The sequence below is a fragment of the Chinchilla lanigera genome, unplaced genomic scaffold (genome assembly GCF_000276665.1).
Source record: "Chinchilla lanigera isolate Chin_1 unplaced genomic scaffold, ChiLan1.0 scaffold00036, whole genome shotgun sequence".
Lineage (NCBI taxonomy): Eukaryota > Metazoa > Chordata > Mammalia > Rodentia > Chinchillidae > Chinchilla > Chinchilla lanigera.
In genome coordinates, this window is record NW_004955437.1 from 3,038,051 (window position 1) to 3,054,202 (window position 16,152).

Below are 16,152 nucleotides of genomic sequence, written 5' to 3' on the forward strand. Positions count from 1 at the left end.
CAGTGATTCTCTGCTTGGGGAACTTCTTCATATTTTACAGAGAAAATAGAAAGCAAAGTTGAACGACTTCTCCAGGGTTCCACAGTTAAAGAATTTTAACTAGCGGGGCCAGAATTTTTTCCTTCCTGATTCTGGGAATCATACCCAGAGTCTCACACAGAACTATGTCCCCAGTCCTTTTCAGTTTTGAGACTTAGGCTGGCTTCACAGTTTTGGTTCTCCTGCCTCAGCCTTCATACATAGTTACAGGTATGCACCATCATGTCTGGCCCAAGCCAGAATTGGCGCTCCAGTTTTTTTTTTATTCTAACGTCCCCATTTTTCCCGCCCTCTGTGCTGCCTCTGCAGTCTTCCCAGTCTCAGTATTTGGAGTCAGCTCCTGCACGTTCACAGAGCAGAGGCCAGGTCTGCGGATGCCGTGAGTTAGGCAGACAGCAGATCGGGCAGCGGCCTTGTGATGCATGTGCTGAGACCGTGGACCTTGTGCCGTGTTCCTGGTGTCTGGGGAGCACCCTGCGGTGGCTGTGAGGAGGAACTGGGTCACCGGTGGGTGGTCATCTGCAACAGTGCAGTGGGGACCCACTGACAGCAGCCAGCTGGAACCTGGCACTAACAACCGTGTGGGGCTTGGCTTCTGACATGGTTGGCCAGAGGTGCCATCCAGGCAGAGGAGGCCACACCATGAGTGCCGGTCAGTAGTCAGGACATCCAGCCACTGACGTCGGGAAGGGCTGACCTGATAAGCTTCTGACCTTCCCACACCCTCCATTAGCCCATCCACATTCTGGGATGTAGCCCATTTCTTGGTTGCGTGGATTTAGGTCCTCCTAGCTAAGCATTCCAGTGTGCTGCTTACCACACTAAAATAACTGCCTGGGGTAGGAGTCAATTTGTTTTGAATCTGATTATTATAAGCCAGTTTCCCAGGCCCGGCTCATCCCTGGGAGTGATCGTAATTGAGTTTTTAGACTGTTGAGACTGAGCTAGCCTGGTTCCAGAATAGAGAGAGCCACAGAGTAGTGGGAGCCGCCGGCCCCTGACCAGAGCACGCCGCGGCCGGGCCGACCGGCGGTCAGCCTGCCACATTCCTTTCCCTTCGCTGCCTTTGCCTGTTGGGCATGTCTCTGCTTATTAGCGTGTCTTGCAGAATTTGTTATAGATGAGACTCAAACCAGTGTCAGTCTTACAGTTTACTACTTTTTAAGACTTGATCCCTAAACAGGTTTTTCTCCAGTAACCTGGAAATTTTTGAAGTACAGAAAACCTGAGTAGTGAATGCCTGTCTGTGTATAAAGCAGGTTTGAACACGGCAGCTGCCATTTTGCTCTGCTGTCTTTATCTCCTCCATCCATCTGCCTACCCCTTAGTCCACTCAGAAACTCACGTTATTTTTTGGCACATTTCAGAGTAAGTTGTGGATGTGGGTACATTTCATCCCTAAGCACTTTGAAGAGTGTATCATTAACTAGGGATCAATACTTCTGGGCGCTGCGAAAGGGCGTGGAATTTATACAGTGCGAACGCATAAATCCTGTCTGCCGTTCTGCAGGTTTTGACAATGCATACATTTGTGTAATCCCAATTTCTACCAAGACGCAGAAAATGACTGTCACTGCAGTCCTCATGCCCTTCCCAGTCAGTCCTAGCCTCGCCTCTCCCCAAACCCACTCTGGGTGTTTTTCTGCCAGTTGGATGCGCAGGTTTGGAAGATCACGTGGGTCAATGCAGCCTGTAGTCCTTTCGGTATAATCTGCAAGGTGTTCGTGCTTGACCTGAAGTCCAGGGCCTTCTTCCCATTTCCCAGGTCAGAGCGGCAGGCTGCAGGACATGTCCAGGAGCAATGGACACCAATGGTGTGTTTGTATCAAGTCCCTTTGTTTTATTTTTGTGCGCCCGAAGTCTGTCTCACTGGGAGCGCCCACTGAGATTATCCACCTTCCTGGCGGACATGGGACCCCTTTCCCTGGCCACAGTGCTGGGTGGGAATCTTACCATGCTCTCTTTGGAATATTTCCACCCATAGCTGCAGAGAGGGGGGTCCTGATGCGAGATTCAGACTGAAAGAGCCGGCCCAAGGGAAGGTTGTCAGAGGGAAGGCTGTGCTGGTAGAGAAGGAGCAGGAGGTTGCCAGCCTCAGCTTTGGCTCCACGGTTGGGCGCCAGAAAACAAGCCCGCTGCAGGACGGAAAGTGGATTGCGTAAACTGGACCAGAACCCAAATACATAAGCCTCATTAATCTTCTAGATTCTTGTCCCACTTATGAAAGCCAGCACCTGGCACACGACCCAGGGTTATACAGCAAGCAGTAATAAAGTTAATTGGGATCTAGGGCTCCCCACTTTGCTCTTGTTTCAGCAGTTCCTTGGGGCGGAGTTAAGGTTCCCTTCAGTGGAGGCCACTGGGGTCTGAGGTCAGTGGCAGTGCTCCTTTGCGTGTGTTTCCTCATGTCATGTTCTTGCCAGTCGCGTACTTCCTTCCTGTTCATTAGGACTTGGCCTGAAGCCTCGAGCTCCGGGTTGGGACAAGGCCAGCCGCGGCTGTCGGGGTGACGTGCTCAGAAGAGCAAACACAGGCATCAGCGACCCGAGAGGCGTAGGAAAGATAATGGAGTGGAGAGATGGGACTTGGCCTGAGCAGCTAGAGTGCCCTTGCTTCTGTCCCCCGGGGCGAGCAGAGAGAGGGCTGGGAGCCGGGCTCAGTGGAGGACAGAGCAGCTCTGCCCTGGCCTGGCCTGGTAGAAGGGAGACGGAGAAGCAAGGTGACAGTGGGAGGAGGGTTGGGGAGAGGGGGATAAAGGGTGAGGTGACTGTGGCACCTTCTGAGTGCCCTGCTGGGATGAGACAGTTAAGCTGTGACTGACGGGCGGCCCCCTGGAGAAGTTGCTCAAGTTGGTGGAGCGCCACCCCTGGTCACCTTGGGAAGGACGGCCCTGAGCCCGCTGCCAGCTCTTTATGCATTCTCTGCCACACTGCCTCCCCCCACCGCCCTGCCTCCCTCTCCTAAAAGCAGTTGACAAGGTTAGAAAATCAGGACAAATAATTTACTTCAATCCTTCTTTGTCTTTCCTAAGGCCTTGTGCAGTTCAGTCTGGGAGGAGACAGAAAAAAAACAACCCAGACCCTTGTCAGTGACCCTTTTTCAGACGTAGATGCAAAGCCCACTTCAGGCTGAGAGCTTTCTGCTATGAGAGACAGTAATGAATTCTTGTGTGGCCCCGGGCTGGGAGTGCAGCCATCAGCAGTCTGAGGGGGCCCCACACAGCCGGAGGAGCCGCGGTGGCCGGCAGTGCGCATGGGCACCTGTGACTGGGGAAGTCGAGGCTGTGGCCCCCAGCCCTGTGCTCCTGGGGGCTGTCCATGCAGGGTCGTCTGGCCAGAGGGGAGGGCTGGCCACTCGGTGCCGCTGCGGCAGGAGGCTGGTCCCCAGGAGCAGGACTGGGTGCTTACTGGTGGCCCTGGCAGAAGCGAGGGGAGTGCCATCTGCAGGTAGTGTGAGGGTCGGCTGTGGGCTCCAGCTGCCTCGCCTGAAAAGAGCTGTTATGTGGTGGCCCGCTGGGAGTTATGGGGTTTACAATGAAGCGAATCCAGGCTGGCCTGGAAGCCTGTGGACTGCCTGTCTCCTCTTACTCTGTTAGAGTGACCAGCGGGTTAGGGACCAGGCTGGAGAGATCATTTAACAGGTGGTGGCTGTCACCGTGGCGAAACACACCTAGGACGGAGTTCTATGGAAGGCACAGAGTGGATCTAAGAGGAACACATGGGAAACAGGCCTTGCCTTTAACAGTGCCTGCGTGTGTCCAGGACGCATTGTGGAAGTGAGTGCACAGCCGAGTCTCTGGGCCACTGGGTAATGACCACAGGGTGGAGACGCAGAGTAGGTGTCTCCAGCTCTGTGAACAGGTCCAAGGACAGGAGGGTCTGAGGCAACCACAGCTGCTCAGGCAGCAGAAAGGGGCTTGGGAGGAAACATGAGGTGTCAGGAGCTAGCCCATCGCTGGTGAGTGGCAGGCGTGTGTTCTCTCATTGGCAATGGCACAGAGGAAAACAGGAAGGGCAGTGCCTTCCCGTCCTCCCCTCCAGGCCTCCAACTTTTAGGCACAAAGAACAGACTGACTCCTGCTGTCCTGGTGTTTAGTTCTGAGGGAGCCCTGAGTGCTGGCCTTTGCTTGGTTCTGCTGCCTCCTGGATGGGAAGTTCCCACACCCCTGGGAGCAGAGCCCGGCTGAACCTTTCTTCTGGAGTCCTCCCGGACTGTGCCTCCCTCACTTCCTGGCACACAGAGCTCATGACAACTTGGGGAAGCTGGCAGCCCATTGCCCCAGTGCCCAGTATTTACTGAAAATTCCAGCGGCATGCAGTGGCCCAGCAGCCAGGTGGTGGAGGAGGAGGAGGAGGATGAGGAGGAGGAGGAGGAGGCAGCGGAGGCCCCGTCGTCCTTGATGAGCCGCCTCCTGCAGCAGCCTGCGGGGAGTCAGGATCCTGTGGGCTCAGCATGCAGATGTCAGATGGTCTGAGCAGTAGCATCTCTAGTGTTTGTTTTTGCTTTTATTTTCAGCCGTATGGAGAGTATGTTTTATACAACTGGATAGAGGAGAAAAGCTCAATAGAGTCATCCTACTTAACTGAAAATGGAACATTTCCAAGCATTTTTTGAATACAAGGGTCCATTATGGGCCAGGTGTGGTGGCACATGCCTTTAATCCCTGCACTTGGGAGGCTGAGGCAGGAAGGTCACCATGAGTTTGAGGCCTGCCTGAACTATGTAGTGAGACCCCATCTCAGAAAAAAAAGCCATTACGGTAGCAACCTTCAGGGCCTTGTCATAAGGAACACAAATACATTTTCTCTCTTAGTTCATGAAAAGCGCATTATTAAAGCATTGCCTTTCCTCTAACAGTGTCGCTTATCCAAACAACAGCAAAGGAGAGCAGTAAGCTGTACCCTTCCAGCCCACCCCTCTGCCTCATCTTCCCCCAGCAGCAGAGCATTGATGCAGAAGCAGCCTGATCAGATTCGCTTCCTTTCCAGCCTCAGAAGTTAAACTGTGTGAAGTGTGCGGGTCACAATGGTGTCTGCTCTAGAGCAGAGTGATTGCTTGTAGTCTAAAAGTCAGAACAGGGCAAGGAGACATGAGCTCCAGCTCCTGAGTATCTCTGCAGCCTGGGCTGGGAGTGCTGCCTGGCCCAGAAGCCTTGCTGTGGTGGCGCCAGGCCAGTGGCGTGGCCACTTCTGGCCACACAGGACCCCTTTAGCCCTAAGCTCCCACAACAACAGTTGCTAAGTTCTCTGTCAACTGCAATCTTCTCAGCTTGAGCAAGCTGCAGCAGTTCCCAGAACAACAAAACACACTTCCTAGGGTGGGTAGAATCATCCTGATGGTGTCCATTAGCATCTCCAGGCTGGAGTGCAACCCAGAGGCCCCCCTACCACCACCAAGGGGCAGTCTGAGGAAACCTGGGATTCCGCTGCCCATTGGAGTGGACCTGCAGGTGACTCTGGCAACAGACAGGGAGGAGCAAAGCAGAGATGCAGCAGGGCGTTCACCTCTGCACTCTGATTTCCAAAGACCCTCTGGCACAATCTTCAGAGTAGTTCAGCCAGGGAGAGTGACTGGGCGGGCCCAGCGGGGCTTTGGGCTGAGTGACTGTGATGCTGGTGAGCTGCATGGGTAATGTAGATGTCTTGACTGTATCTCACACTCCACCTCCAGTTCAGCTCTTTCTACCCCTGGTGCTCTGCACAACCTTACAACAAAAAAGCTTTTCCACTGCTTGGTCCGTGTAGTTGGAAACTACCATTCATTCATTCATTCATTCAGTGGATTGATGATTGACCATGCGCCAGGCCCAGGACACTTGGCTCCAGTTCTCCAGGTGCCAGCAACAGATACGCTCCCCCAACGCCCTGCTGAGTGGAGGAGGTGCTCAGAGGATGGGGCCTGGCCCCTTCCCCATGTAGCAACACGTCCCCTCATCTGAATACCCTACTGTTTCTCTCCACTTGCTTTTGAGAAGGACCCAAAAGGCGAGTGAGCAGATCCTTAACACCATGTACCTGTTCTTCGCCCAGCTCCGAGGTCCCTGTAATCTGGTTGAATGTCCCAGGCCTGGGGAGCTGGCTGGGCTCTGTCATGGATGGTGCAGTGAGTTGGACCCTCCAGCTGGCACAGCAGCTTGGCCCAGAAGCAAAGAGCCAAGCACCCCTGAGCCTTCCCAGTGGAAGAGGTGCCCCCAGGAAAAAGGGGTGCAGCTGTGTTGATGTCACAGCAGAGGCGTAAGTCTCTAAAAAGGCAAATGTTATGAATGTTATAAATGAATAGGCACATCCTGCAGATGGGCTGAGCTGGATGCCTTAGCAAGCGTGCCATCTCCAGGAGGCCGTTAGCAAAACTGGGCGCGGCGTGGGTTGGGATTCTGTGACCGGCTGCTGACTGTTCGGACGCTGGCCTGGGCACGCTCCAGAAAGGCAAAGAGCTCGTCCTGCAGACGACTTGCAGTGGGTACGGAGGTGTCTCCAGAACCATGTGCATGGTAGCACAGTTTAGGATAAGATTGAAAAATACCCTTATACCTGTTGGGGCACCAGTTACATATGATATAGCCATACATGGATGTAAAAATTTAGTAAACAAATTTTTTTCTGAACTTTGGAAAGAACTCCAAGTTATAGTGGAAAAATCAAGATGCTGAACAGCACACACTGAATGTCTGCTGGTATGGGGCTGTCTAGAATCCGCTGCTCTTTTGCCTGTATTTGGGTAGAACCGAGGATGCGTAAGAGACTGATTGCATTGGCTGCCTCCAGAGAGAAGAACTAGGCGGCAAAGGTAGGAGAGAGACTGTTGACTGAATAACTTTTGTACCTTTTGCATTTTGAACGATAAGTAAAATATTTTTTAAAAATTAATCTTTAGCTGGAGACACAGCTCAGTGGTTCAGCTCTTGTTGGGTATGCGGGAGGCCCTGGCTTTGAGCCCGGCACTGAAAACAGTGTAGATCCCACCAGTCTGGGGCACTGAGAGGACGGCAGGAGAGTGGTACGCAGACTTGTATTGAGCATCTGCAGTGCACTGGGTCTCTGGCTAGGTACTGCTCTGGACGAAGGCTGTATCCGTCCCCATTTGTATACCAGGCTTTGCGGGGCTGAAGCGCTACCTGTCTGTCGGGGTCGTCTCCTTGTGCTGCAGCTCCTGGAATGGGCAGGGCCAAAGAGAGGCGACATGGGGGCATTTTCTCTGGGGCAGTGGCCCCCGCGCCGCGTGTCCTCAGTGCTGCTGCTGCCTGTGTCTGGGCCCCTGGCGCCAGGAGGTAGAGGCGCCCCCGTTCGCTCCCAGGCTCAGGCTGGTTGTGTTTGCTGTGCTTTTGCTGAGCTCAGGGATGGAGTTCACCATCCGCTGACAGGCAGTCAGATGACGGTGAGCCAGCGGTCACTTATGTGGCTGGAGGAAAATACCTCCGAGCTCCTGCGCCCGCCCCCTGCTCTTCTGCTGGGTGTCAGATGTGCTTCTTCGTCTGCCAGCTGGAGGCTGGCTGGACAGTTGTTTTTCTGATTGTCAGACTCGGACTCCTTACTTGCACTTAGAGGAAAAATCATCCAAGCCCTGGTACAAAAGGTTCTCTCTTCATTTCTTTGGAAAAAGCAGTGAATGAGCTCATTATCACTGCAGCCCAAGCAGAGGTGGGGGAGAAGGCAGTGGCTCCTCCTCGCAGCCTGGTCCTGCCCTGGCCAGGTTTCCTGGAACAGGGGTCCTGGATCTGGCTCAGGGCGACCAAAGCCAGGTGGCTGGGCCAGGTGGTCCATATAGAGGACAGGGCTGGGGACATTTGGATCCCTCAGGACTACCCTTGTCCGCTGGTCCGGGGGAAGGATGCGTGTCTGCACCTTGCCCCTAGTGCAGTGCTCTGTCCAGGGCAGCTAAGGGCTTCCATTGGGGCTAAGTGGCCATCTCCCCCAGCTGCCAAGGGGTGCCCTGTGCAGGTGCTCTGTTGGTCTACTCCTCAGCCAGCAGCTGCACCATGTCCTTTATCTGTCTCCTGCTCATGGTTTGCAAGGCACAACTCTAGGCACTTGGGGCATAGTGTGGCACAGAGCTGGCAGCCTCTACTCTCAGGGTGGTTCAGCTCCCGCATGGCCAGTGGAACATGCTTGTGAGGCACCCTCTACTATCTTTGCCGGGGCTGGGGCGATAAAAGCCCAGAAAGGGAGGCTCTTAGGCACTCTCAGCCACTGGGCTGGATTGTCACTTCGGCGCTTCTTTCAGAGCCGAGCGCTGGGCATGGGAGAGTTGGGGTCCCTCATGGGGTAGAGCTGGACCTGGGGCGAAAGAGAGACCAGCAGTGCAGCCTGCAGGCAGAGGGTGAGCTGGTGAAGCTGACCCAAGCTTGATGCTTCTTTCTCCATTTCAGATTGAGAAGATCATGAGTTCAATTGGAGAAGGGATCGATTTTTCTCAGGAACAGCAGAGGATCTCAGGTACCGTACCCTGCAGCCACCTCCCCAAGGAGCCCGACAGCTGGCCCTTGCGGCTTCTCTACCTCCTCCCAGGACGCAGCCGGAGGAGCAGCCGCAGACTTGCGTGCACTCTCCGGCCAGCACCATGGCGCTCTCTGCTCAGTAGAGGGGAAAGTGCGTGGATTAAACTGGAGGCTGCCAATGAAAAAAATCTTAATGAGCAATTGTCACTTGCTCACATTCTTATAAACATAGGCTTTTTCAGATTGGCTAAAACCGGGGTACGCCTCCATGCTGGTCTCCCCAGCTCCCTGGGTGGCTATCAGGTGGACCAGCGGCCCCCACCTGTTCACCTGCGCTGGCATCACCTGGAGAGGGGCCGTGCTATCTCCTCCTCATCCCTGTCACCCACCGTGTCCGTCCACACCTTGCAGCTGTGGTCGTTCACGGCCGAGCCCTTGGGTGAGGTCCATCTCTGCCTGCTTTGTGGGAAACAGGGCTGTCCAGGCCATCGGACCCTCGCTACTGTGACTACAGTGTGGGGAGGGCACATGCACGGAGCACCTCTCAGAGCAGCCTTGGTGCCCCTGGGGTATCTGCCCAGAGTCCTGGCACCAGGCTGCACGCCCGCGCTGATGAGCATGCTTCACCAGGACAGACCTGGCAGCCTCGAGCAGCACCTCCGGGGCCTTCCTGGCCCCTGTGGCCTTGCAGGGAGTCTGATAGGCGGGGCGCGGGGCGCACATCTGGGAGGAAGGAACTCCTGAGGCTGGAGCTTGGGCCCTGGGTTCACATCCTAGTTCTAGGTGCATACGTGCACCTCCTGGCGAGTCACCGATCTCAAGGATCCCCGCCCCTTGCATTGTGAATGCGGAAGGTAGAAGAGGCGCTCTAGGCAGCAGCTGTGCCCTGTGTGTCCAGAGTTGTTACTTGCTCACTTCGAGGAACCTAGAGAACAGGGCCCCTGCTCCCCCACTTATCTCTGTCCCCATCTTGTCTGGCTCCTGCAGCAGCGCACCCTCCAGCGCCAGGCTTCCCTGGGGCTCCCAGAGGCGTGGGCTGGGTCTGGTTGTCTGTGTCGGTCTTGGGTGAGTCAGAGGGGGGACACCCGCTCCCGGGCAGTGGCACACGTGCTGTCCCACGGTCTTACGCTGTGCTCAAGGTTGCAGGCTTTCTCGAGCGCCGGGTACTGGGATGGACGTTGGAACTGAGCAATACCGCTTAGAGGGCTGAGCGTTGGGGACAGTCAGGGATGGGACCGAGAGTTGTCAGCTCAGTGGAGGCCGACTGCTTCGTTGTTCCCCTCGCCGTCCAGGGAGCAGGACAGAAATACCCACGTGTGCCTGAGCGTGCAGCCCTGTGGAGGTGGGCTTGGGCTTCCCGAGATGTGGCTCCTGGAGGAGCTGCTTGGAGGGCAATCGCGTTGAGCTCCTTGCTGTGCGGGCCCGTCTACCCATCCTTGCCCCTGTGATGCCATAGGCATGGGGAGAGGGGTCCTGTGAGGGTGTCTGGGCCCCAACACACAGCCTGGCCTGAGTGCTTACTAAGCTGAGCTGCCTCGGCCCCCCTCAGCTCCTCCCCCCCAGGTACGCGCAGGTGACCCCCTCACAGGGCTTGTCCGGTACGTGGCACAGCCCCGCCTCGCAGCCCCTGCACCGCTGCCGGGCTGAGGAGCATGGAGAGGCGGGCCAGGGAGCGCCAGGCTGCTGCTTGGACCAGAGCAGAAGTACTGTTTCTTTCGAATGGTCAGCATTCAGATTCAGTTGCTCTTGGTCTCAGGACGGAGCAGAGGCCAGAGTCCTGGCCGCCAGGAGGAGGCGCAGACCTTCCAGCAGACAGTGACGATGCGGCTGGCCTGGTCCACCAGCGAAAGGCAGAACCACTGGCATTCAGGTCCCAGTCCTTTGTGGAGGCTCTGGGACCCCAGCACTGGAGCAGGTTACCCAAAATCTGGGAGTCTGCCACTAACCCATCTGTCCTCACTACTGAGTCGGGAGGGTGAGGTTCCCACCCACCCAGCCACCGTGGCTTCTTTTCAACAAAGGCCTGCTCTGCCAGGCAGAAGGCGCCAGCACGGCTTGCGTCTGCTTTCGGTGTCGAGTGGCTGCTGAGTGCAGATCTGTGGGGGCCTCGTCTCCCCAGGCACAGAGCCCTTTCAGAGGTCCTCCTGCTCTGTGGAGACTGACGTGTGCTCCCTGGACCTGTGTGACCTTTCTGCAGTACTTGGGGCCCGCCCTGGTCCCCCTTGGCTGTCCCCCAGCCCCCGCAGCTTCCTCACACTGCACTGGCCTGCCCTGGGCGTGGCGCCACCCCAGTATGTCCACCTGCTGTTCGGTGGACTTGCCCGAGGAGCCGCAGGTGCGGTGGCTTTATGGCTTTGCCTGGTCCTCCCCGAAGTGGCATGGCGGGGTACTTACCTGTGGGCTGGGCCCTTGGGGCAGTGTCATTCCTCTGTCCCCTCCCCTGTCTGTCCTAGAAACTCGACCAAAGCTACAGGAATGGCCCCTCTATTATTCCTGACCTGGGGTTTCCAGCCCCTTTAGCCCGGGGCAGAGTGTCCCCCTGCCCCCTTTACATGTGCATCAGACACGGGGAATCTGTCCTCTTGCCCAAGGCTGCCACACCGGCTCCTCCCTCAGCGGGGCAGCGGCAGCGCTGCTGTGATGGCTCCGGTGTCCGATCCCTGATGTATTTCCCTGAACGCGGAAGGGGAGGGCGGCGGGGGAAGGGGAGGGCCAGACATCAGGAGAGTGAGCAAGGACTGTGGAGCCGGCAGCTGGCGGCGTGGAGCCCCGGAGCCTCAGACAAAGCATTCTGCTGCGGTTCCCAAGCGCAGACAGGAAGGACCACAGCTCCCGGCCAGCGGGGATCACAGCAGGGATGAATCGGCAGCCAGGGCCGCCGGACCTCAGGGGCGTTTGAGCGCCCCAGCCTCAGCGTCTCGGAGTGCTGCTGCAGCCCAGGACCAGAGGCCACCCAGCTTGCTGACCACCAGCTGTCCTACAGAGACAAGGACAAGGCGGAGGCTGCCATAGTTGGTTACCCGGGTCTCAGAACACCGAGCAAGTTGCCATTGTGCTGCCCTGAAGGGCAGAGAGTGCCGGACGGACAGGATGACTCTCAGCATGTCAGGAGTTCGCTGGAGGTGATGTTTTTTGTAGTTGGTTATTCTTTTTCCTTCCTTGCACCTCTTTTTGCGCCTCTTACCCCTTCTTGCCAACGAGAACCCAGGAAGTAGAGGGGAGCTAAGGCGTTCAGCCTGAACATCAGGGGCCGCCCGCGAGGCTGAACCCCCGCCCCCGCACCACCACAGCCTGGTCCTGGCCAGGAGAGGAGCGGACCGGCTCACGTCCCCCCTGCCTGCCCATCTGCAGAGGAGCCCGTGGCGATCCGGAGACCCGGGAGGACAGTTGTGTCTTTATCGCTGCGCCGAGGGGAGAGAAAGCAGTGCAGAGCTGGAACAGCCCTGAGCTGCCACCGCGCAGCGACAGAGGGCGGCTTCCTGCCTCTCCTGTCTGGTGGGGTTTTGTCTTTGGCCGAGAACTGAATCTGCCTACCCGAGCAGCGGGGAGGCCCAGGAGCAGCTCCTCTGAGAAGAGCAAATGAATGCCCGGCCCCTGAAAGCCAGTCCGACCCAGAGAGGCAGCTCTCCAGCTGGAGCCCCTGCCCCAGAGACGCCCCACTCGTCAGCCCCACGCGTCTAGCCGGATGGGCCCTGGCCCGGCTGGCTGCAGCCCTCGGACGGGATGCTGCCACCCCAGCAGAGCTGCGGCTGAGCCCAAGCCCCGTGCCCCGACCGGTGCGCCTACTCGGCCCCCTGCTGCCACGAGCCTCCGGGCACAAAGGGCGGTGCCATGGTTTGCTTATTCCGAGACTGCTGGGGGAAAACAAGTAAAAGTCTCCTTTCTGCCCTGCTGTGTCCCATGCCGCTTGCATTGCATGTGCTGGGTCCCCATGAGCCGCCGCCGCCGCTTCCTTCCCAGAGCCTCGCTGTGTGCCTGTCCCTCAGCTGCATGAAGACGCGTGCTGTCTCCTGAGCAGTCTGTGCTGCAAGGTCACAGGACTTGCCCCTCGCCGCCGCCCCGCGGGGCCCCAGAAGTTGCATGGATGAGAGGAGCTGCTGCGCTTGCGAGCACTGGGCAGCTCCTCCGGCCCCTCTAGCGCCCGTGGAAACAGACTTTCTGCAGCGCTGGCCTCGGTGTGACCGCTGAGGAGGAGCTGACCCGGAGACGGGACGGTGGGCGAGGCCGAGCGTGTGCGCGGCCGGAGCAGCTCAGGCCGGTTGTGAGTGGGCGGCCCCCAGTGGGGACGCCGTGTGCAGCGCCAGGCTGCGAACCTGGCCTGTGCAGGGAAGAGGAGCTGCGTGCGCGCTGCTCTCTGGCCTCTTGTACATAGTTTGGCTGCTTTATGGTAATGACGATGATGTGGCAGTGCCATCTGTCTTCCTCTGAGTGCCGCTGCTACCGCCTTAATGGTTTTTCTCTTTTCAAGCGTCTGCCGATTCCTCTCTCGTCAGGTTCGCGGACGCTGGAGCAGAGCGTCGGGGAGTGGCTGGAGGCCCTCGGGCTGCAGCAGTATGAGAGCAAGTTGCTTCTGAATGGCTTTGACGATGTCCGCTTCCTGGTAAGTGCCAGGGCCCCGTCCTGCCCTGCCGGAGCCGACACGGCACATGGACCTGTCTTCCAGGGAAGAGTTGACGGGAGCTGGAAGCCACCAGGTGTCACCACCTTCTCGGTGGGCACCGCGCAGACTCCGCCCACCTCCGACCTCAGGCCACTGCTGGGCAGTGAGGCTCCTGGGCCGGCCTGTTCTGAGCCGGGCCCAGGGGCTCGGGGACAGTGCAGCCAGCTCTCCTGCGGTGACTCCACACCCCAACTCTGGGAAGCCAGGAGTTCCCTTTATTCCCCAAGCATCTCTGGCAAGTAAGCTGTCACTGAGGCAGACTCCTGCCCTGCCCGGCCAAGGCCAGGTGCCCCGGGCGGAGGCTGGGGCCGCACGGCCTGTGTGCTCCTGGGCAGAACGCAAGGGGTTAGAAAAGCGAGCGGAAACTCAGGTGTCTTGTACCTGGCTCCCTATGGAGCAGGAGCCCGGTGGAGGCTGTGGCTTAGGGTCCAGTGTTAGTCGGAAGTGGCCCTGGCGTGGCGCCCCTCATGGGCCCCTCCTGGACACCCTGCCCTAAGGGCAACTCACAGGCCACTGCAAGGAGCGTCACTGCTCACCGTGGCGGGTGCTGTTCTCGGTGCCCTTCCCAGTGCCGTGCGTGGAGTTGCTCAGTGACCTCCAGCAGTCCTGGGCCCGAACGACGTTTTCAGCCCCTTCTGCCCCATGAGGGAAGTGCGGTGCAGTGCTAGTGTGACTTCCCTGGGCCCAGGGGCCACCCTGCAGCACCACGTCACACAGCCCCTCTGGTGTGGCGCTGTGGTCACCTCGCATGACTGTCCTGGGGAGCCGGGTCTGAGGTGACCCTGGCAAGCCCCGAGGCCTTGTCCTGCCCGCTTCCGGAAGGCCTGTCCCTCACTGTCCCTGTGCCTAGCGTGCAGACCCCCTCTGCACTTCTACCAGCCACCTCGCTGAGGCCAGGGGTCAGTGTCAGCACAGGCCCCTGTCTGCGCCCCGCGTCCCGGCGAGTCCCAGGCTTCTGTGGACGGCTGGGCTTGCTGCCCGCCCTGCTGGGACCTCCAGCCCCCCACCAGCACTCTCCCTCCTGGGGCACACACGCTCACATCAAACCACTCTTCCAAAGTCAGCGAGGGCAGTTGTTTCTCAGCTTTTAAAAAACGTAAGTTTTAAAATAGCAATGTAATTTTTTTAAGTCAAACTGAGTATATTTATGGTGCTTGTGCCCCCAAGCCCTGACTCACCATGTTCTTTGAGGGAGGGTGAGAACCCGCAGCGGGGGTGGGCCGGCCCTGAGTGGGAAGGGAGCCCCTTGTCACCGAGCCCTGCTCTTGCACGTGGTATCAGTTCCCTCCCGGCAGCTGTGGTCTGCGTCTGAGCGTGGCTTTGTGTAGGCTGCAAAGGTTTCCCTTGGTTCTGAGGTGCCCTGGAGACACCTCTCCCAGATGCTGAGCAGCTACAGATGCGCTGGGAATTTCCCTGTGACAGGAAAGCGACCGCACGCTTGTGTTACACAGCTCCCTCTCACGGTGAAGCAACCTGGGCGTCATGCAGTCCGATTGCCCTCTCAGAGCCTGGGTCCCTCTTGGATAACCTCGGCCGTGGTCTTCCCTGTGGCAGAATCACTGCATTACCAGGCAGTAGCCTATTCATTAGTTCATGCCTTGCACTGGCTCAGTTTTTGGTTGATTGTGTTTGAGACAGGATCTCACTACGCTGCCCAGGCTGGTCTCCAATGCCTAGGCTCAAGCGATCCTCAGGCCTCAGCCTCTGGAGTAGCTAGCTGGGGCTATGCATGCGCCACGGTGCCCCGCTGTGCTGGCTGATTGAGAGCGTCAATTATATTGAGTCAGAACCCATTTCCTTGTGGCTTCTGACCCTGTCTTAGGTTTGCCTTTGGGCCACGCGGACAGTTTGGGGGCTGTGGAAACTTGAAGGCCTCTGTCGTGGGCTCCTGGGCCCCCTCTGAGCTTAGCACTGCCTGGCTCTCGGCTGTGAGTCCATGATACAATGGTTGAGCTTGGCAAGAAGCTTTGGGCTCGACTTTCACCCACACCGCTCTCCTGCCTGCGGCCAGAAATGGCCGATTGCAGGACCAGGGCCCCGGTGCAAGGGCCCGACACTGGAGCAGGGAGACACGGCTGCCCAGCTGGCAGCCAGCCAGCCCACCGACCCAGCCTGAGCGTGGCCAGGCCCCTGCACCACATCATCTGCAGGAAGTGTGCTTCCTTGGGAGCAAGGAGGGACGGCGCCTCTCAGCACGCGGGAGACGATGGTGGTCTGCGGCTGCACAGCTGCAGCCTGTTGCGTAGCTCTGGCCCCTCCACTGAGGCGTGGACTGCGCAGGTAGCGGTGGTCCTGAGGCCGGGTGGGCGGGCCTGGAGACATGGTGCCGGCAGCGACACTGGCGTGGGGAAACAATCACCTTGCGTCAGGTGAGCCGAAAAGTTCCCACAGTGTGACCTCAACTTTGCAAAAAGAAAACCGCCCTGCGCGGGAGGTGCGGGGTGCGAGCGGGGCACGAGCAAGGCGGTTCCGGCTTTTCTCAGGGGCTTCCCTGTGCTTTCTGGAGCGCTGTATGTTTTCTCCTTCGCCTATGAATGAGTGTGAAGCCAGAGGAACGATGACGGCGCTGTCTTCAGGACAGTCAGGGTCCAGCTGGGAAAACAAAGATCATAAAGCAGTAAAAACAGTGCAGCAGCCAAGTGTCCGGCCGCAGGAGCAGGGAGCAGCGCAGGGCCGCAGGCGGCGAGGACACGGCCAGCTGTCCAGCCCGGAGCACGGGGCCGGGAAGGTGCTCGAGGCGGGGAAGGCAGGGGAGAGGTGGCCTGGGCCAGACCCAGAGGCGCCTGAGCTCTGGTGCCCAAGGGCGAGATGTGTGCCTGGGCGCCCGGGCCGTGAGGAAGGGAAATGGAAAGCGCCCTGCGCAGGTGTGGGACGGGCGCGAGCAGAGCTGTGGCTTCTCAGCTGATGCGGGAGGCGCCGTTCCTCCCTCCACGCCTCCCCGGGCCCTGCCGCCGACCTCCCGTCTGTTTCTGAGACTCGTTCTCCGCGCGGAGAGAGCTGACAGGGACACCAAACAAGG

At 58.3% G+C, this 16,152-nt stretch overlaps 1 protein-coding gene across 11 annotated transcripts in view; it reads left to right on the top strand.

Annotated features, from left to right (window-relative positions):
* Positions 1 to 16,152, top strand: part of Anks1a (ankyrin repeat and sterile alpha motif domain containing 1A) — a 154,174-nt gene that overhangs the window by 121,453 nt on the left and 16,569 nt on the right. For 10 of the 11 annotated variants that reach the window (XM_013516792.1, XM_005389537.2, XM_013516797.1 and 7 more), the window contains 2 exons: positions 8,405 to 8,471; positions 12,967 to 13,073. In XM_013516792.1, the coding sequence (XP_013372246.1) occupies positions 8,405 to 8,471; positions 12,967 to 13,073 (174 nt within the window). Of the gene's footprint in view, positions 1 to 8,404; positions 8,472 to 10,206; positions 13,074 to 16,152 lie in introns of those variants that run through there. The other variant, XM_013516799.1, reaches the window with a different exon arrangement.